The sequence below is a fragment of the Gymnoscopelus microlampas genome (genome assembly GCF_963454915.1).
Source record: "Gymnoscopelus microlampas genome assembly, chromosome: 7".
NCBI classification, from domain to species: Eukaryota; Metazoa; Chordata; class Actinopteri; order Myctophiformes; family Myctophidae; genus Gymnoscopelus; species Gymnoscopelus microlampas.
The window spans coordinates 29,121,286-29,143,175 of NC_139944.1; the positions used below are offsets into that span (position 1 = coordinate 29,121,286).

General features: G+C 42.0%; 1 protein-coding gene across 4 annotated transcripts in view; it reads left to right on the forward strand.

Annotated features, from left to right (window-relative positions):
• Nucleotides 1-6,793: 6,793 nt before the first annotated feature.
• Nucleotides 6,794-21,890, forward strand: part of LOC311049616 (receptor-type tyrosine-protein phosphatase gamma-like) — a 396,229-nt gene continuing 381,132 nt past the window's right edge. For all 4 annotated transcript variants that reach the window (XM_084063299.1, XM_084063300.1, XM_084063301.1 and 1 more), the window contains exon 1: nucleotides 6,794-7,297. In XM_084063299.1, the coding sequence (XP_083919425.1) occupies nucleotides 7,210-7,297 (88 nt within the window). In that variant the 5' untranslated portion in view covers nucleotides 6,794-7,209. The remainder of the gene's footprint in view (nucleotides 7,298-21,890) is intronic.

Below are 21,890 nucleotides of genomic sequence, written 5' to 3' on the forward strand. Positions count from 1 at the left end.
TTTGAGAGACCTGAGTGATGACTGTGAGGATGGCAGACAGAAAAAAGGTAATTGTATTAATGAAATCTGAACTGGTTAGATTTTCATATGTAGGCTACTAGCCAACCTATATCAACCTTTCATACAAAATCTCATTCAACCTTTATTTGAACAAGGTCGAGATGCTTAGCTCGAAACCTTGCTCAGCCTATTTGGTTTTGGTTTATTCTCTAATATTACACCACACAATGCCGTGTAACTTGTACATCTATTGATAGCTTGTAGATATATCACTTGTTAGTCCTGCCTACTTTCTGTTATTTTTGGCACACGACACCCTGCATGTGACGTGCACGTATCTGAACACACATGTGACATGTACATTATATTACATTCATTTAACATCTGCTGGAAAAATGGAATCGTGTCGCTCATGTTGGCTGGCCAGGAAAATGCTTAACGGAAACCCTGGTATTAAAATATCTTGATTCCTAGGCTTGTGTTTTGCAACTTTGTGTTTTTTTTTCCCTTTTTTTTAATCCCACAATTTTGTAACCCATTTTTCACCCAGTGCTAATTGCCTAAGCTTGTAATCCTGGGCGCTACTCTCCCTCTGCCAGCCTGGGGAGAGCCCCGAACTGAGCACATACTTCCTGTTTGAGGAGTGAGCCGGCCGCTTCTTATCACATGACAGGGGGGAGTTTCCCCGGTAGGACGTAACGCGTGGAAGGAACACGTTATTCAAACCAGCTCCTCTCCCCTGCACCAGGCGGCCCGGCTGACCAGGGGGAGGTAGTATAGAGACCAGGATTACTGCATGTTTTTTTGTGGGGGTACCTACCCTAGGGGACACTGGGAGAACATGCAAACTCCACACAGAAAGGCCCTTTCGCTAACCACCCAGGGTATGGGCACTGATGACGTGGAGGAAAGAACATGCCCCCAGCGCCCACAGCGTCCCCGGCGGGAATCGAACCCAGGACCTGAGCTGTGAGGTGACAGCGCTACCGACTGCGCCACCATGCCCCCTTTGTGTGTTTTGACTGAGATACAGTATGTAACGTTGTTACATCACATGTAGTGATATAATTTGTTTAGTCTAATGAAGCACTATTTATTAAAAAAAAAATAGATTTAAAAAAAAAAATGTATGCCTTCATTGATAGGATAGTAGGTTGACAGGAAAAGGGGAGAGAGATGGGGAGTGACATGCAGCAAAGGCCTTAGGGATCAGGACTCGAACCTGTGACGCGCTGTCAGGCTACTTTGGACCGCTGCACCAGCAGTCCGGGCCAATGAAGCTGTATTGAATTCATCACGCTACCCTATGATTTCATATATTTTAGCCAAAAATCGGCCTATGTCACATTCTGGCGTTAACATGGTCCTGCAGGGATCCCCATATCTCCATATTTAGTCGATTGGTGTGTCCTGGGGCCCATGTGCCGCCCTGCACCCCTGCTTAGAATTGGAACCAGAGAAAGCAGCCACCTGCACCTCTATAGAGAGAACAGTGAGGTCAGAAGGTGTTGGTGTCACAGTGCTATGTGCTGCTTAGGTCATTTGCATCCTGCAACCATTGTTAAGCGGCAGGGACAGCAATGGGTTTTTTTCCCAGTTGGCCTATATACGGTACCGTGTCTTAGCCAGTTGGGTTTTATTAAGAAGCAAGTAGAAGTACCGTAGCTGCACTCTCATCTTCTACTAAGCAGAGGGACAGATAATGAATGGCAGCTTGCTCTGGTGGTGACCTCACTTTTTTTTTTGCTGTTGTGTAAAGTCATGGCCCCTAAACCCATAGAGCCCAATTAGAGGGCGAAGCCAGTGAGAAATTCAGCTGAAGTTACAACAAAGGCGGAGCCGTCTAACAAGTCACCCTGCCGGTGACCGCCGGTCCCCATTGGTTGTCATAGGTTTATTATTATTAGCTAATCCGTATATTTGAAATGTTCTGAGTGAAATGAGTGAGATTAATTTTGATTGTATACAGTAGACACCTTTCGAATTGCTGACCTTACAAGTGGCTGCTTGACAGTTTTCATTTTCGACTTATAAATCAAACAAAAACTGATATTTCCATTATGCGGCATGCTCAGTCTGCACACTTCATGTCTGTAAAAGTTTAACGTCCGTTTACACCCTGTTAAGATATAAAGTGACATGAGCGTCAATCTGCTCGTATTGTTCACACATGATCGGTCATCATGGCAGCATGTGAAAACAAGCTGTAAAACAGCAGTAGTGCCTTCTTTCTTGGATAATGGCACTAATCAACTACACAATTTCAGCAGAAGCTGTTAAGTGGTTGCCCCCAATGCAAGGTGACTTGCTGCTGAACACCACAATGGATGAATATATCTGTAAGATGAGTAGAGGCAGAGTGTTTTGTTTATGTGTGTGTGCATGCGACGTGCATGCATGTGTACATGTGACGAGTGCGTGCGCGTGTGTGTGCGTTCAGGCAGTCTGTATTGTACTGGGTCAATCTGGTAATGGTGCAGTGCAGACAGTCTATATTGCAATTCATTTTGACAGCAAATTCTGATTTAGTCTTGGTCTTAGTCTTTTGAATAACTCATCATTTAGTTTTAGTCCTATTTTAGTCATCTGAAATTGTTTAGTCTTAGACTAGTCTTAGTTGACTAAATATCAAAATCTTAGTCTTTCAGTCTTAGTCTTAGTTAACAAAATTAACACTGAAGCAAATTCTGATTTAGTCTTTTGAATAACACACCATTTAGTATTAGTCCTATTTTAGTCTTAGTCAACTAAATGAACACTGCTGTATTGTAATGGGTCAGTCTGGTGCTGGTTCAGACAGTCTGTATTGTACTGTACCTTGATCTAGATTATAATAAATAAATAAAAATAAATCTCATCATTAAATGTTGAGTTACAACATGTATAACAGAGGAGAAACGCATTGTTCGTATATGTAATAGTACATATTCGTACATAATGTACATAAGACATTTGCAGATACAATGCTTAATGATGTTACTGCTATCACATTATCTTTTGGGATGAGGGTTAACATTAAGGTCTGCTTGTGCTTGTGTATCAGTAAGCTCCCTCCTGGTAAAAAATGTAATACATCACTTCCTATGAAGCCCATTATGCATTATAATCTGCTTATAATAACACTCACTCTATAATTATAAGAACTCATAAAGGCTCATAATGCTGTATTGCAATAACATAATACATTATGAATAATATAATACATTATGAATTATATTTATTTATATATAATTATATTTAAAATAAAGTATAAATGCATTGTAACCTGCTTACAACACTGTATAATTCCAGTTATAGACACTCTTAAGTACTCTGATGATTCAATAACATCATCAAGGTCAGTCTCTGCTTCTTGTACTGTATATCAGCCTCTAATGTTGGTGGTGGTCTGTTGGCGAGCTATATTAAGATGCGATGCGATGCAAGAGTGTGGACTAGCCAACACCAACTCGGGACTCCTGAATAGCTGCGTTCAACACCCTCCAGTCTATAGCTTCAGGGTCTTGAACTCTACCGTATAGTTGGATCCGTTGTCGTGCCGCGGTGTGTGGTGCTTCGCTTCTTTCCCTTATAGCTGTACCATACGTTGGCCCCCACAATGTCAGTTTACTCAACCAGCCTCATCCTTCTCTCGCTGACCTTGCCTGTGACCTGTGGGAGGCCTGTAGAGGTCTTCGTTTTTTGTCTTAAGAAGTCAACTTTTAACCATTTTAACGTCACCTTTTAGTATTGCCTTAGCTTGCTTGGAACCTTGACCAAAAAACAAAATAAAAACAAAAAACAAGTAAGCATCATGTAGATACTTTATTGTCTTTCGGCCTGGCGAGAGAGTATGTTTTACCCCCTGTCCGTGTGTCCGTCCGTCCGTCGGCCCAGTCGCTGCGAAACTGTGCACACACACTTCCTGGATGCCAATTCAGAACCTCTGACCCAAAATTTTCACATGGGCCTGTTATAGCGCCACCAGGAGGCCGATTTCTGCTAAACCCATTTTTGGATATTACTCCTACAGATTTCATCCAAATATCTCGCAAATCGGTACACAGTATCTCTATAGTCATGTGATCAAGACGGATCTGTCCGATATTTCATATTCCATCCTGATTGGCTAAGGTTGGCTTCCAAAGTTTGCAGGATTGGTCCGTTTTGAACAAAATGTCTCAAATCATGAACACAGCGTGCAATGTCCGTGAAGATTTGCACGCACATTCTCACTAGGCAGAGGAAGAAATGCCACCCTTTTCACATTGCCCTGTTATAGCGCCACCAGCAGGTCTAATTAAGCAAAACACATTTTTGCAACAAAATGCCTCAAGTCATGAATGCACGCACATTCCCACTAGGCCGAGGAAGAAATGCCACCCTTTTCACATTGTTTTATTTTGTTTAACCTTGATTTATAGGCCTACAGGAGAAATCCCATTGAGATACAATATCTATTTTATGAGGGAGCCCTGTTTAGGTACTAATTATGAATGATGAAAAAACAAAAAAGGCGCATAAAAGGTTCACAAAAGAAATTTTAGAACTGATTTTCAGCTGAGAAATGTGACACATGTGAGATCTGTGAAAATGTGTTCATGAAGAAGCATAAATTAGGCTTAAGAATTATAACTGGAAAGTTTTTTTTGTAGATTTGCAAGATAAGTGCAATGTTTTACTAAACCAGTCTGATTGTCATAACAAATTAGAAGGTCATTTATAAACTGATTGCTCTCCAAACAGTATTTCTTATGTTTAAATCTTCAGCAGGCTACATCATGATTTGCTGCTTGAATGCTTAATTGTATGCTTAATTTATACTCCGTCGTATATAAATACGACAAAGTATAAATCAGGCTTTACAGTACCTGGCTGCAACTGTAACTTGATGTAACTTGGTTGCCCATTCTAGTGATTGACAACTGTAAGGCTGATGTGTGGTTTGTTTTTGCCCTGATCCTGATCCACTGTAGTACTAACTGTGTAGGTTCCATTGTTGGCATAGATGTTCCTGTGTGTATCTTGTATTAAGACAAACTGCTGTACAGCCTGTCCTTGGCAATTAGTGGGCTTCATTGAGTCACATCAAATCATAGTCAACCTCCAAATTTCACAATAGAACTGTGTGGCACAGACAACGAATAATTGTGAAGTTACTAAGGCTGCAATTAGGTTGTTTTCCATATTAAAGACAGATTATCAAGGAATGTTCGTATAATTATAAATACAATTTAGACGGTCAAATAAATTTGAATTTTGAAGGTCAGTTTAAATAAAGCCCCTCTCACAGCAACACAGCACCTGCTGGGATGATCTTTCATTAGTACTTATCTGTATATAACCTTGGACACTGAATGAAATACAATGTATGCTGTTTACTTACTTTGTTGATGATGAACAGTCCACGGGATCTATTGTGTGCAAACAAATGAGTAGGTTAGTACAGAAACTGTGTGGGTTACCACGAGAGTTGCATTGTTGTGTCCACACACTCAGCCCTATAGTCAATCACTGTTCCAGCTCGACACTTGCAGCCTATATTCTCACAATTGATCACAGGAAAAGCATGCATAATGTTCTAGCTAAACATAACATATTGACATCTGTAAAAAGTCTTATGTACAGTACATCTTTGTAACACCTGTAAATAGAGTACATATTTAACAGTTTGCACTATCCAATTTGGAAGTAAATGGCAATACACAAAGATGGCAATACACAAAGATGTTATTGCATAGGTCACTTATACAACATTAATATAAAAGAAATAATAGAATGTAAAAATATTAATGTATTTTTCTTTAAAACCTTGAAAATGTGTTTTGATTGTGATACCAATAAATGGGAACTTAAACGATATTAGTTCCATCGATCCAAGCCGGAATACAATCGATTGATCATTAAAATAAACATGCTCTGAAAATGTGTGCAGCCAACCCATCTGACCACTTAACACAGCAGCAGCAGAAAAGCGTGCTCAGATGGGTGGGCTGCAAACACTTTTTTCAAGTGGGCCCTGATCCAGAAAACGTTGAGAACCTCTGTGTTACAGTATGTCAGCATCTCTGGACAGGTACGACGTGTATAGTTCATAGCAGCCCATCTGCATCGATAACCCATATACACAGTCAAATCTGCAGTATAAAATTGACCCTTTTTGATCATTAAATTAACCAGAAAAGGTCGATTTTTATATGAAAAATAACTCATGATTTACTTGGTGCATACAAAGCAGGACAGACCCCACATGCCTTTTATTTGTTTTCAATACACACATTGATCTCTAGAAAGTAGACACAATAAAACCAATAGTGTTAATGTATCCATACCTAACTGTTCTCTGACAGTGTACAATTGTAACACATAAGTGCCCACATTTAATCTGGTTGCATTTGCACGCTCTTAGTTAGATTTCAATATTTTACACGACCTTCTCTCAACCGGCACTAGGATCCGGAGGAATGAGAGCTCTCCCCCTCCCTCTCTCTCTCTCTCTCTCTCTCTCTCTCTCTCTCTCTCTCTCTCTCTCTCTCTCTCTCTCTCTCTCTCATGCACGCGCGCGCCACACACACACACACACACACACACACACACACACACACACACACACACACACACACACACACACACACACACACACACACACACACACACACACACACACTCGCTCTGTCCTACCTCTCCTACCTCTCTCTCTCTCTCTCTCTCTCTCTCTCTCTCTCTCTCTCTCTCTCTCTCTCTCTCTCTCTCTCTCCATCCTCGCTGTGCTTTTCACTCCAGACTGTTTGAAAGTCCCTGCCAGACTTGGACTTCCTGGATGGAGAGGAATGGAAAAGGAAAGCTTCCAGTGCAAATACAACAACTATCCCTCCTCTGTTTGCCCAAGAAGAGAGCCGCTGCAGCAGCAGCGTAGAGCCGCTAGTCTGCCCCGCTCCTCCTAAAACCTAAACCTTTAGAGTATCATCATTATATTATGCACGTTTAGTAATCATCCGTCGATGATTGTTATGTGTGTGTCCGGGTCAATCAAGAAGGAGCTGCCAGCCGGTGGGACATCATTTTGACGAGGATAAAGACTGAACTCTCCACACATTAATCGGGTCTCAGAGACGCTGCGTCTGGTGCCGCTGCCTCCTTTTACGCAGCCCGGCTGACTGTCGCTTGTTTTATCGCTAAGGATAACTCAACAGTTGCCCTTTCATTGCGATTGATGCGCATATTATTATAATGTGGAGGCTACTGCAGTCGTGTTGCTGGTGGATTTTCTCTCTGATTTTGTCTGCCTTCGTGCTTTTTTGGGCCGAGTGTCATCCCGGTAAGTTGATTTTTTTTTACCCAACAACTCGCACACCGTACGTTTTAGTGTACTATGTCTTCAAGTTGATGATTGGCTGGTGTCACTGATTTGCTGTTCGTCTGAGTCAGTTATTATAGGCTTTGTTTCAGAGCCAAGTTCGGCTACATAGACAGTTTGTAGATGAGGCTGTTTCACGCCGTTTGACTTCATGCGCTTCTCGGTATGTCGGGTTGAAATCTGGGAATGAAAATGAGAGCAGTCGTTATCATTCTGTGGGGTTTTGTGTTCAAATCGGTTTGGAGATAAATGACACATTTGCTCTTTGCAGATTATTCTTGTGCAGAACTCCATGATGGGCGAAAAAACGTGTGTTTTACACCGCCTTGTGCCTCTTAGGTGCTGAAACTCCGTCCCCCTTGCTTCTCCAATTCCACCTCAGCTATTTAACCCCTTACTGTGTAGCCAACATAAGACTAGAATGGTTAAGATGTAATTAATTTAGGCCTAATATAGTAGATAGGCAACGTATCCTAATAGCGACCATGTTGTAGCCTATACTCTTATTTATGTGCGCCCGAAAAACCGTTATCTGAGTGCAGAACGATGTGGTTGTGAGGAAGCCAGTCCACGGCTGTGAACCGCATTCCCGTTGGAAGTATAGACGAATACTAAAACGCTCGCCCCAAAACACAGTCGCCCCGGGGCAAATCCGGCGACCTCGGAACGGTCGCCACCTGGTATTCCTAAACGTAACCTCAGTAAAACTATGCCTAAATAAACCTAACCTTATTCCTAACGAAACCTCAGTAAAACTATGCCTAAACGTAACCTCAGTAAAACTATGCCTCAATAAACCTAACCTTATTCCTAAACGAAACCATAGTAAAACTATGCCTAAACCTAACCTTATTCCTAAACGTAACCTCAGTAAAACTATGCCTCAATAAACCTAACCTTATTCCTAAACGTAACCTCAGTAAAACTATGCCCAAACCAAACCTTATTCCTAAACGTAACTTCAGTAAAAATGTCTAAAACCTAACCTTATTCCTAAACGTAACCTCAGTAAAACGGTGCCAAAACCTAACTTTATCCTTAAACTTAACCTCAGTAAAACTATGCGTAAAACTAAACTTATTTCTAACCTTGTCCTTATCCTCAGTAAAACAAATACACAAATACAAGAACCGCTGGGGGCGAGCGGTCCGCGAAAAAGAATGGGGGCGAGTGTGTTTTGGGGCGAGTCTTCCGGTTACCGTATAGCCTACTTCAACAGAATTACATTTCTACTACTTTATATGCACAACGTGTGCCGTTGAACATAGTCCAGAGCGTAGTTCAACTGGACATAAAGGCCGGTTTATACTTAGTACTAGGTTACGAAGGTGTCACTTACCGAAAATAATGTACAAAGCTTCCATGATCTGCTATCTTTAAGCGGCGACACCGTTGTATGGTGTATAAATTAAGCATGAAAATATGGGATACACTAAAGAATGTCAATGTGTTGCCTACACAAAACTAAACATTTAGATGTTACAGCCTAATATTCACTGGATATTCGGTCTTTCATACGGTGCAGATCGCACACAAGCAAAAATGTCTGACTTTGCCAAATTATAACATGATGATGACTGCACTGGTCAGTGAAATTGCCTCTATGAAGAGCAGCAATCATCGTATAGCCAAAAGGCTGCGGTTCAATATTTATATATTTTTTGTAAACTCGTAGCCCACCATGCTCTAACGTTTTCATGTCAAGGACCCCCACAATTTGTATGTATTTGGCCGCGGACCCCCATCTGAAATATTTTGTTCCAGGGACCCCCAGAAGTAAATGATTTAGTAAAAAATGTTTGCTTGAAAAAATATATATATTCAAAGATTTGCACAAATTTTTCAAGATTTTTCAAAAACAGCAGATCTATGCTGCGCTATATGAGCTTGTAGATCTGCTAAGGCTACCATGTCGAAGAACATTAGAAAATTTGACCTTGACCAAAGTGGCAGGCAAGATTTCTTCAGCTTTGGAATTTGACAGGATGACAGCGAGGTCCAGAAACGTCTCTCAGATCGCTTGACAGCCCCGTTCAAGGGAGTCCAGCACAGGACAACCAGCCGAGAATCCCAAACAGTTTGCTGCCTTAATATAATACATTTAATTGAGACATGCCCTGCATAGCCGAGTAGCTCTAATTTTATGTAATGGCACATCGGTCGTCATATTAGCCTATATTTTATATTGTAATAATAAATAGCGGCCATCTCCACTTGATTAAATTCAATTAAATTCTCATGCTTCCCAAGAGATGTCATGCAATTGAAAGTGGAATATGTGTGCGAGTATATCAGTTGATGAGCGAGGGAGAGAGAAAAAAGTATCCATACCATCCCTGTAACTATTGCTGCTAATGATAACTGGGCACAGTTATTATGCTTATAAAGCCAGTGTCAGTAGGCCTAGTCAAAAAAAAAAAAGTATTACTTTTTTGTACTGTTCACTCCCCAACTTATATCAATCCTTAAGATAGGGCTCCTTTTGTTAGGTATTCAGTTTTATTTTCTTATGATGGATTGGAGGCTCTATCTTTTTTTTTTTTTAATCTCACATTCCATCAGATCACAAATCTAGAGAGAAATCTACTCGAGGGAAAGGAGAACTGAGAGATATGCAGAGAGAAACGGTTGACGGAGTGATGAGGGGGGGGGGTAGATGGATAAACGGATTGATGGATGGATGTTCAGGCTCTGCTCAGCCCGGCGGCCGGTGACAGTACAGCCCAGCACAGCCAGTTAGATGGGTCCGCTTTCAGAGGAATGACGAATGTCTGGGGAAGTAGGCATTGTCATAGAAGGGCAAATACACGCCCCAAGGACTGGGACACGCATTGATAATCTCCTCTCTCTCTCTCTCTCTCTCTCTCTCTCTCTCTCTCTCTCTCTCTCTCTCTCTCTCTCTCTCTCTCTCTCTCTCTCTCTCTCTCTCTCTCTCTCTCTCTCTCTCTCTCTCTCTCTCTCTCTCTCACCCTGCGGGAGTAGCTACACACTACACAGTGCAATACTGAGTGTTAATTTATCCACTTGTAACTCTGAGAATGGACAAATGTAACAAAATGGACCCTTACGGTTCCATTTGGTTCTATTTTGTCCCTTCGCAGAGTTAAATTAACTGGTGAATGCCAGCGTTCAGCAAGCCCAAGGTGAGGCGAGCAAATCATGTATGGGAAATGGGTGTTTCTTTCCTGTTGTATTGTATCATACACTACAGGCGCTCATTGCAGCTATTTGTTCTAGATCAAACTTATGTGTTTTACTATTAATAGACATCTTAGCTGTGTTGGAAGTGTGGAGGCAGAGAAACCCATTCGACAAAAAAACATCGACTGTCTAGGCAGCGGCATTTGCTATTTGACAAATTACACATCTAATCGTTCTGATGGTCTTCTGCCTTTTTTAAGATTATTTGTGATTCTTGTTTAATCAGACCATAGTTTGTGGAGAGTGATGAGGAGATTATGTGATGTGTATTGTGTATATGGGTCATTGGTCAAACCCAACCCTAATGTGCGTACATGGTGGTCTGCTGAGCGAGAGAATGCCTTCCACCCACAATGTCAAATTGCCCCCATATAGTAACATGAAGCAGTGTTTTGGTAAAACATTGCTTCCATGAAATGGAAGCAAGTGTAGCGCATTTTCTGCCTTCACAAAAGGGCCTTGGCTGTGCCCGTCATGCCCCGCGGTCTCCCACGCAAATGTTGGTTTTGCTGACAGTGCAACATGTGAGGGCAACACACAAAACATCTGTTCTGTGGAGCTGCGAGTCGTAAATATCACTGCAGGGTTCCTGAGAGCTGACAGGGGGCAGAGAGGCACATCGTGTCATGCCCTGTCACCACACTCTCACCTCAGCCCTGGGTTATCCAAACATCCAGGAAACGAGAGACGAGAGAGAGTGGGAGAGGAGACAGACACAAGAAAGAGATGCTTGGCCTTCAATCTGTCACTTTCTGTTGTGAAAAGGGAACAGGCTCTGTCACTTCTAGTAACGGTTCAGATGAAAAAAAAAACCAAACAAACACAATAACACATTTTGCTGTAATCTCATGACAAGTAACTGATCTGGCACATGTTTTCATTTTCCTCCTCTCCCTGTTCCCAGCCACCGACCACCCCTGTTTACCTCTCTTTCCTTGGCTGCGTGTGTCCACTGTGTGCCCACAGGTCTGTCCCCTTGTTTCTGAGCTGGAACGAATGAGACAGTCTGTCTGTTATCCATTCTAAGCAGGCTCCCATGTCTCGGAGCTCCCTCTAAGTCTTCCGTCGCAGCGATAGCAGAAGGTTGACATTTAGGGAGGGATTGGATGTGCTTCTTGGCCCTCAGTGCCAACATTATCGCCATCATCATCTCGGTGCGCACCGGCTATTATCTGGCCTCGGCAGTGGGCAGAAACACTCACATGTCAGCCAGGTCACTTTATCAGTCAGAGGGCCTGTCATCGCCATTCGTGCTCCTGCTAATAGATTGATTAAAAGATATCGGGTTTGGTGTGTGTGTGTGTGTGTGTGTGTGTGTGTGTGTGTGTGTGTGTGTGTGTGTGTGCGTTATGTAGTAGGGTGCCATAGTCGTTTATAAGCCCTTGCCTGGTGATTACGGATGGGCTGCCTGTCTTACAGAAAGGAAAAGATGGAGAGTTAAGCCAGAGCAAAAAAAACGAAGAAAAAAAAATCTTCCTACCACCAGTGTTATTGATTTTAGTAGGAAATTATGCTGTTTGAAGCACAAAGGGAAAGTAAACTAGATAAATACGTTTGATCATGATTACATCGGTAATGATGATATTAAATGCAAGCCAACTAATGATAGCTAAACAAGAAGAAGAGCTGGAGGATCATGTTATTTTCTTTTTCGTTCAGCATTTCTGCTCAGCTGAGCGTGCCAGTTCGCTTTTTAATCTGCTCCTCATCAGTTGTTTGTGCCTCATGAGCTCCCGGGCTCAGGCTGCTGCTGCTGCCACCGCTGCTGGGTAGTTCTCTGTATGGTGGGAAGATTCTGAGCTGCCTCGCCTCTCTCCTGGCCCGTTGCTCCCACATTTAATGGGCTGCTGAGAATAAGAGGTGCTCGCTTCAATGGCAGGCATTCGTGCCCCCCCCCCTCTCTTTTTTTCTCTCTCTCCCTCTCTCCATTGTTCCAGTTCATTGTTTTAATCAAGTCCCTGCCAGATTATTTGGACTGGGAAAGGCTGGGAGTTTCCCATAATTTTCTGGACGCTGCGTCTTCAATTCCAGCCTAGTCGGCCCTGCTATAGCCCTGCTTTGAGATAGAATCCCTTCCTCTTCCCTTTTCTCTCCACTCCTCCGATTCTCCTTTAAGGACAATACCGGCCCCAATACATGTCATTGTCTATTCTCAGCTTAGGCCATACATACAGTATATCTTACATTAATGCACATTTTCTGTCGCACTCTTTCTGCCCTATCCCTGTACCCCCAACCGCATTTGGACTCATTTGATTCGCACATCTAATAAATGCTCTTGGAGAGGCCTTACAGGATTCTGTAGTGCAATTACATGAATGACACAGCACACAATCTCACCTAAAAAGGACTACACCAGTGGTCATTTCCATGCGTTCTTTTATGTACTAGATAAATACTAGACATCCTTTTGGCTTCCATGAAGTAAAAGTAAATAAAAGATGGTCTGAGATCTATGGGCATATTTCATTATAACTGGTATACCTTAAATATGTTTGTACTGTTAATTTTTTTAATAGAAGTTGATTATACACTGAAATCTTTTGTGCCATTATTTTTGCCATTAGTTTTACAATCTATTCAGAATCACTTCCTGTTTCTATGTTGATCCGGACTGACCAATTATTGTTGAGCTGCCCAGTAACAAGATAAATAGAATTGTGGTTGTAGCTGCACCAGAACAACTGATGTTGAAGGCAAAATTGGAGCCATCAGTTTAGTTCACACATTAAGGAAATTGTGTCTGCAATGTTGCTACTGGCTGACAATAAACAACTTGAACTTGAATTAGCATGAAATAACCACTAAATTAGGCCGTTTGAAATGTATTGTTCCAACCAGTAGCCTACTTAAAAGCCATATTTGAATATCTTACTCCGGTAAGTTACTCCAATTTGTCCCAGTAACATTCTTTCAGGTGAAGGATATGTGATTATAAATGTTGGGAACTGAATGTTCTAAACAATTTTATACGGCCATGGGAGTAAATTCTTTCTTCCTCCAAAGCATGTGTTAGCAGTGCAGCAGTAATATTAACATCATCATCATCACCACCACTTCTATCGCCAATGTTGGACAGCCATGGTGTTGTGTTTGTGGTTCCAGAGAAAGATGAATATGCAAATTGCTCAGCTGTGTTGTGTTGTGGAAGATATGCAGCCCTCAACTTGTCTTGATGAGAATGCCAATTGGTCTTGTGTGATTACGCCCAACTATGATGATGAGAGAGACTGAGAATTATATTTCGAATGTCCAATGTTAGACCTATTGTCATTGTAGTGGAGCAAAAGTATACTTTATGTAGTGCCTTAAACGTGAATGTAGTGGTAAATTAAAGTATAGATCCAACCAAAAACGACTGTAACAAAGTTATTTTACTTTGTTGCCTCTCAAAATAAAAGCCTCAATGATAACTGGACTAGTCTCTCTTTGGTAATTTTCCTCATTCTTTCCTATGAGTCCATATGTCCAGATGTGCACAGCACAGTTCACACAAAGACTGCATAGAAAACCAGAGACCAGAATTTTGTCACGTTGATTCATTGATGTATAAAAATGAAGATAGGCCTACCTTTCTTTGCTTTGATTAGTCGAAAAAGTAACTGATAGAATAAGCGCCAAGAAAAACGATAGTTGAAGTCCTAGTAGCAAGTGAATGCAGCAGTGTAATTAACTGAACCCAGGACCCTGCTGCAAGCATGGAATCAGTTCAAGTAAGGTTAGATACAAAGTCATTATTTGATTAACGTTTGGGTAAATGTATTTTCACTATTTTGTAGCCAATTGTTGCTAGACTCCTTTTGGCTAAAGATGAGCTTGTGTGTCAGAGAAAGAGAGAAAGTGAAAGTGTCAATTATTGCATAGATCTGTAATTCTTGCTAGCTGGCTAATGGCCATACTGCTGCACCTCTATCACAAGCACAACGTGGCCACGCCCTAAAGCATATCCTGACCTGCTTCATCATCTATTTTAAAAATGGGACCATTCAGTCACAAAATTAACATCATGTTCGTCACCTTGTTTTTTTTAGCAAAATGCTAACAAGTCTTGAGCCTGCAGGTTCAAGTAATGCATACAAGAGACACTCGGCTTATAAGTAACGTACATGATTCTATTCTTCTACATATTTACCCGCCTTTTCATTTTAAGTAATTTCCTTATCATTAAATAAAAAGCAACATATATTGTTTTATAGAAATTGATTAATTTGTATCACAGTCAATCATTTGTATCACGGTCAATTTGGCCAATCCATGGTAGTGTGGTGGTGTCAGGGGAGTGAGCAGTGGTGTCTGTGTTTGGCAAGTGCTGGTGTTAAAAGGGCTACTGACTGACAGACAGTCGGCTGCAATGGAGGCTGACAAGCTTAACTGATGGTGACACAAAACAAATGCTGGAAGGAGAGGAGAAGGGGATGAGAATGGGGAGAAGAAGGGACACCGTTAGGCACAGGAGATCATGCTCCGGACATCTCTGGATAGACAATTCTGACACTGTCAGGACTCATTTGGCAGAATTCAAAAGCACACGTTGAAGTGATCTTCCTGAATAGAGAGCTGTTCAACAGTAGTTTGGTGGCAGTGCTATTGGCCACTGGCACTTGGCCTTTACAAGCTGTCAGGAGGAGTTTGAGGCACTTTGTATTCTTTTGAGAGATACAGTAGGTGGCCGTTCACTTTAGAGCCGTGACAGCCCATTGAGAAGGGTATGACATTTCCCCTAGAACACTTTCTCATTTTGAACGGTGAAAAACACTTCACTTGACTTCCATCATTCAGCTCCATTGACAGTGTGGAGTGGAAAAAAGTACCTTACTCTTTTGAAAAAAGTTGAGAGAAGATTTAACTTAGTGTCACAGTCTTCCAGTGCCTTTTTGTGTGAAGTAGAAGTTGGACCTTGCCAGTGTGATTTTTAAACCTTCCAACTGCTGACAGCCTTGGCTGGAGGCATTATGTTTAAGGGTTGTCCGTCTGTCTCGTGAAAGTTTTATCTCAGGAACGCCTTAAGGAAATTTCTGCAAATGATGATCTGAATAGACCTTAGAGGTCAAGGGTCAAAGTCACTGTGACCTCACGTTTGTCCCATTCTTATGAATGTGATATCTCAGGAACGCCTGGAGGGAATTGCATTACATCTGGCACAGAAAAGCTACAATTAAAGCTTGGCCTTAAAACTTGTGCTTATCTAAGAATCAATCCCCTCTTAGCTGTGGGGAATATTGCGTATGAGCCTATGAGCTTAAGACAGTAGCCTATACTCGACACCAATCTGTGGCGAGAAATAGTGCTACTTTGGTGGGGGGGAAGGTTCTGCAGAGAACAATAGTGACATTTGTAGCATTTGTGGTGCACCCTATGGGTGTAAGTGAAATTGCTTTTAGCTTTGCACATTGAGGACCCTCAATGTGTGATTCAAAATTGGGGTTGATCAGACAATGTGTTAATGATTTTTTGGCATTTATTGTAAGAGGGGTTCCTCCCGGAAACTTTGGAAGGCAGTTATATGTCATTTTGATTGTGTTACATACAGTTAAATCGTTTGTGGTGGAGTATCTTCCTTGGCACTGGCAGTGTTTGTGAAAGGTTTGATGCTGATTAGTCCAGAGGTTTCCGAGATTAGCGGTGCAAAGATAAACAGACTGACACACACACGCGCACACTCACACTCACATTCACACTCACACACACACATACTCAAAAACATAATCTCCACCTTCCATCCTGGTGGAAATAATAAACTTAGGACACAGAGACTGAACAAAAGGGGTAAATATATTTGTTTTGTGGGGAATGACTCTCTTTCACATTTGGAAGAAAGCTTACATTGTTTTTACTTACAAATACCTCAGCCAAGGTTTTCAATGTGCTTACTCTGGAGTATTACCCAGCATTAATTCACTGGCTGTGTTTAACCACTCAATCAGACCTGGGGTGGGAAAGTGCTAAAGTTCATCCATCAGCATCTATCCATCCATCCCCCCTCCTTTACAGACCCCCCTTGCCTGCAAGCTCTCCCACCTTCCTATGATTGTTTTTCTTCTACTTTGAACATGATTTTTTTTTTGTCAGTGCTTTGCACTCCAATCTTCTGGCTGCCCATGAATTGCACCTCAATCAAATATTTGCAAAAGGACTACAAACCCTTTTTTTCCCTTACCCCAAGTTTTCTTCTCTGCTTTGTTTTGTGTTCAGTTTTAAAGCCTGCGCAATTGCGTCGGCCAAACGAGGATGGATGGATGTTGATCTATAGGGGAGCTTTTATTGGCATCTGCTAATGCATACTGCCAGCATTCTTGAGAAAACTGTTCAACAGTTCAAGTGACTAATCATTTGTTGTCTGTATAACAAATCTTATAACCCTATGATCAAATGAGCCCATGGACGGGCCTGGACTGCTGGCGTAGCGGTCCAGGCACCTAGGCTCAGTGTAACCTGACAGCGTGTTGCAGGTTTGAGTACCGATCCCGACGGCCTTTTCTGCATGTCACTCCCCATCTCTCTCTCCCCTTTTCCTGTCAGCCTTCTGTCCTGTCAATAAAGGCATAAAAGCCCCCCAAAAAATAAAAATGAGCCCATGGACAAAGCATAATGTTATAGCAATAATTCAATGCCCTCAATTAAGGCAATGAGCTGTTTTTTGTTTTTGTTTAATTTTATCCCCTCTGAGCATTCTATGCAAGGTTTGTTCCTGGACATCAATGTCATACTTAATAGGCAGATGAACAAACTTGTCCCCAGCCAATATCTCTGTTGTTGTTCTTGTTTGTGCGTGTCCCTCAACCCAATAAATCACGCAGTTTGCCCTCACTGGCATAGGAGGCATCGCTGTCCACACGAGTTAAGTCATCGGTTTTAGCATGTGCAAAGATCTTGATAAAGTGTGTAATCTAGTCACGAGTTTCTAAGGGAGTGGAGTGCTGCAGTCACTGAGAAGTGGCATGGCACTTTCACAGCCGTAATGAATTAGGGCCGAGGCAGGGGGTGAGTGTGAGGGCGCGGACTGGTTACAGTCCCGATATCCACTCCATTCCTCCAGTAGTAAAGTCAGCCAAAATAAAGCCACTGAATAAAGAGCGAGAGAAACAGAAAATCACCACATGCCAAGAATTGTTGTGTCACAGGCTCGGCGTGGGGCTGAGAGAGCAGAGAACATTGCGGAGCCTTCCTCATTAAATTCTTGCAGTGGCATTGTTTTTTCCACTTTAATGCTTGGGAGACGCTGGTTTCCTCCTCAGAGAGATAGGGACTCCGGGCTTCCGAGTCGACTCCGTAGCCCAATTTGTCTTACTTCTACAGGGGAGCCAGTTTAAACTGCAGTGCCCTCTCGTATTTCTTCATCTCCCACGCCCTCTCTCTGTCTTACAACTGTTTTGCTTAAGCTCTTATATATGCATTTTGTGCTTTATCTCCTCAACTCACTATTTTATGTCCATGTTACTTGTTTGTCTCTTCATCTCCGGTCTCCTTAGCAGCTCTCCTGTTGACTTAGTGTGAGATGATGGTAGTAGAACAGTCGCTTGTACGTCTCACTGTTGGATTCTGGATCAGTGGTTCCCAAACGGTGTGCCGTGAGACAAATCCAGATGTGCCTTGGGATTTTGTGACAGTCAGCCACAATCATTAATTTAATTACTTAATTAATTGATTAAATACATATTAATTTACTACTTTATGCACACTCATTTCCCAGTACAAAAGCAGATTCTATACCCCAAAGAATATTTTTAACCACTTTCAATCTGGTGTCATTATTTATTATATATTTATGTATAATATATTATATATGTCATTATAGGCACCCCCTCACAAATACTGATGATAGCAGATCTACAAGTTCGCAACACGTCACATTGACATGCGTGGTGAGCTTGTAGATCTGCTATTTACACTATGAATACAGGTGTGCCTTGAGATACTGACTAGATCTAGATGCTTCTCATAACGGAAAAATACAGTCATTCTTTCCCCTGTGCCCAAGTTAAAAACACAGCAATTAACATCAAGACCATCATTGTCAGGTAGGTCTCGTGGGGTCAACTCTTGTTGTCAGCCGCTTGTCAGTCAGAACGGGGAATAATCCATTTGAGACAAATCCAGCTTGCCTCTCTCTTCTTGAGCGGTCCGAGGTCTAATTTCTCCCTCAAGCGATCAATGAAGTTCATGCGTTTCATTAATAATTTCGTAAAATTCCTCAGCCGATATTCCTCAGGGAGGTCAGCTTTTGAAGTTGGAAACAGAGATGGGTGAAAAGATGTCTGCTTGAAGAGCACATGAGCAGAGAACGGAGGAAAATGAATCTGCTGAGGCGGCACAATTGTTAGTCTGCTCCGTAACAGAAAGGGCCGAGGCCTTGGGTCTGTGCACGGCTCTGTTTAGAGCTGCAACTATCCATTATTTTCTCTGTGATTATTCTGCTGATTACTTTTTTGATAATTGTTTTGAATTTTTCATATATATATATATATATATATATCAACACATTTATACTTTGTCGTACAATGGTCTCGTGCAAAAACACAGAAAATAGCCGATCTAATAAGCTTGTAGATCAGCTTTTTTGGTATTTCAAATAAAAGGTTTACACACACACACACACACACACACACACACACACACACACACACACACACACACACACACACACACACACACACACACACACACACACACACACACACACACACACAACTATTTCTAAAATATGTAAAATATTTAAGGTGTTTTTTTTTAGCTATAGAGGGCAATTGTAATGTATTAAGGCATATAAGGCTTATTTATTGGCCAGGGATCCGTTTAACCTTTTTCATGTTAAGGACCCCCAAAATGATACGTATTTGGCTGCGGGACTCCCAGAAGGCAAGGGACTCCCAGAAGAGAAGATTTATGTAGAAAGAATTATCAAAATTATTCAATTTTTTAAAAACATTTTCATATATTTTTTAAAACAATTCCAAAAATAGCAGATGTACAAGCTCACAGTGCGCCCCAAAGTGACGCTCTGTGAGCTTGTACATCTGCTATTTTTGAATATCCAACATATAAATGGATAAAGTGGTTCAAATGTTTGTGACGCTGTGATTATCTAGCCTACTTTAGCTGGGGACCCCCTGGAACCCCCCCCCCCCCCAAGGACCCCTGGGGGTCCCCGGATCCCACTTAGAGAACCACTGCTGTAGGCACACAGAGCCTGACTGTAGAACCTGAAATTATGGACTTTCAAATCAATTGTTTCCTCTTCAAATGTTGGTACAATGATGACATGATTAAACAGTGGTGAGTAATGTGTTATGAAATAATGGAGGAGAGGAGTAAATATTATAACCTGACTAATATACATCAATTATTTTCATATTTACATGGCATGCTAATTTAAGTTCTTCTTTTAAGTGAATGATATAATATGTGAAGTTTCAGAAATTGCGTTTAACACATTTTTAAGCAAAATCACAAATTAGATTATGCATCTATTTGCTCATGTGTTGGTCAAATCTTATACAAATAACCTGGAATTTACAATATTATACAGTTGGTAAACATCTAATAATTTCTCAGACTCAGATACAGCCAACCAACTGCATGAACCTTTTCTGGTCAGCCAATATATCTCCACATCATCCCTGCTCTTCTGTTTGATGTAGAACTTATTAGAAGGATGATGAATTGACAGTGTGTCCGTTTGCGTTCCCCATCCATCTCAGAAGGAGATTGGGTCGTCTTGCCCTCTGCCAGCGGGTCTGCTGCTAAATTTAAGAATTTCTGAGCGGACCGCTGAAGGTGCTCGGTTCTTCACACCAGATGTTCAACAGATGGGGCTCACTAATATCACCCCGGGGTGCTACAGGTTTCAACTCTTCCTCTCCATCTCTCCTGCTCTCGCTTTGCCTCGGCCACTCTCGTTTCCCCTTTCCTTTTTGCCTCTTTTAGACTTTATGCCAGACTAATCTTTGTGACCTTCCGTGTCCCGCTCTCTTAATTTTTCCTCTTTAAATCTCATTCCCTGCTGTTGTGTATTCGTCAGCCCCTCTTTCCATCTTTATCTCATCATCTCTTTTTCCCGGTTGCCTGACCCTCCCCATGGTTTTGAGATTTTCCCTTATGTGTTTTTTTGTAAAGCACTAGAACAAGCATAAAGGGCGAGTGAGTAGGAGAGAGATTTTCAGTGCCGGATTGGGCAAGGCCCTCTTCCATTCCTCATTGGTAGACAAGCGACCGTGTTCCACCTGAAACCCCTTTGGATTTACGCTGTGAGCTGCAGCCATCTTTCTTCCGTTAATCACCTCGGGGCTGGGCGCTTCGGCTCACCACGTCCCCAGGCCGATGGATGACCCACGGGGGAAATCGAATGGAACCCAGCCAAGCCTGACGCTCCAGAAGTAGTTTCTAGGTGCTACACGGAGAGAAAGGACCACAGGAAGAAAGCAGTTGTACATGTACCCATGCCTCGTAATAGGTTCTGCTGGTCGTGTTATGAATGGTCCAATTTGAACTGTTTACAGGACACAATTTTGGGGGTGGTTTTGACTTTTGGTAGAAAGTTCACTATTAACCAACTCTGAATCATTGACCAAGAGGACCATATTAGATCCTGAAGCATGTGAAATAGAGTTGGAACTTTTGACTCTTTAATTATACCAGTCCATACCTGTCCGGGCATATGAGCACCCAAAGTATGTGCAGAGTTTGGGTTTTGCGCTGTGCACAGACAGTGTATCAGGGATGGAATGTGACTTTGTACTTGATACCTGCAACAGTTCCAACACACACATACGCACACGCGCACGTCCTGTCGCCGAGGCGCGGACCCACAGAGAACACACACAAACACCCACTCATAAACAGATCCAACACACACACTCGTGTGTGGTGTACATAGGTGAACAGAGCGCATCGAGTGTAGTCCCTGCCCGGTCCGTGGCCAGCAGCAGTAAACTGAGAACATGCGCGGTACGGTAGTGTTGGGCAGCAGTCATTTCATAGCTTGCAGGGCTGTAACCATGGTGACGGCTGTAACCTCCCATAGCCCAAACTCCGAATCTCCGCTGTTGACATAGAAACGCTAATAAACAGCTTACATTTTGGGAAAGTTAAAAACACCTGATGACACCAGGGGATTTGCAGATATATGATAATATAATAATAATAATATATGATATATATATTGTTGTCAGATCAGCTGATCTGAACAACTTCCCATCCGGCGTATCACTCCTTCGGTCCTTGGTCGGGCAGTTCTCGATACACTGGTGAAATACTCACTCACAGAGATTCTGTGAATGTATAGATACTGTATACAGTAGATTCCCTCTCAGTTCTTTCCTATACTCTGTAACTTCTAGCATAAAATTATTAGCAG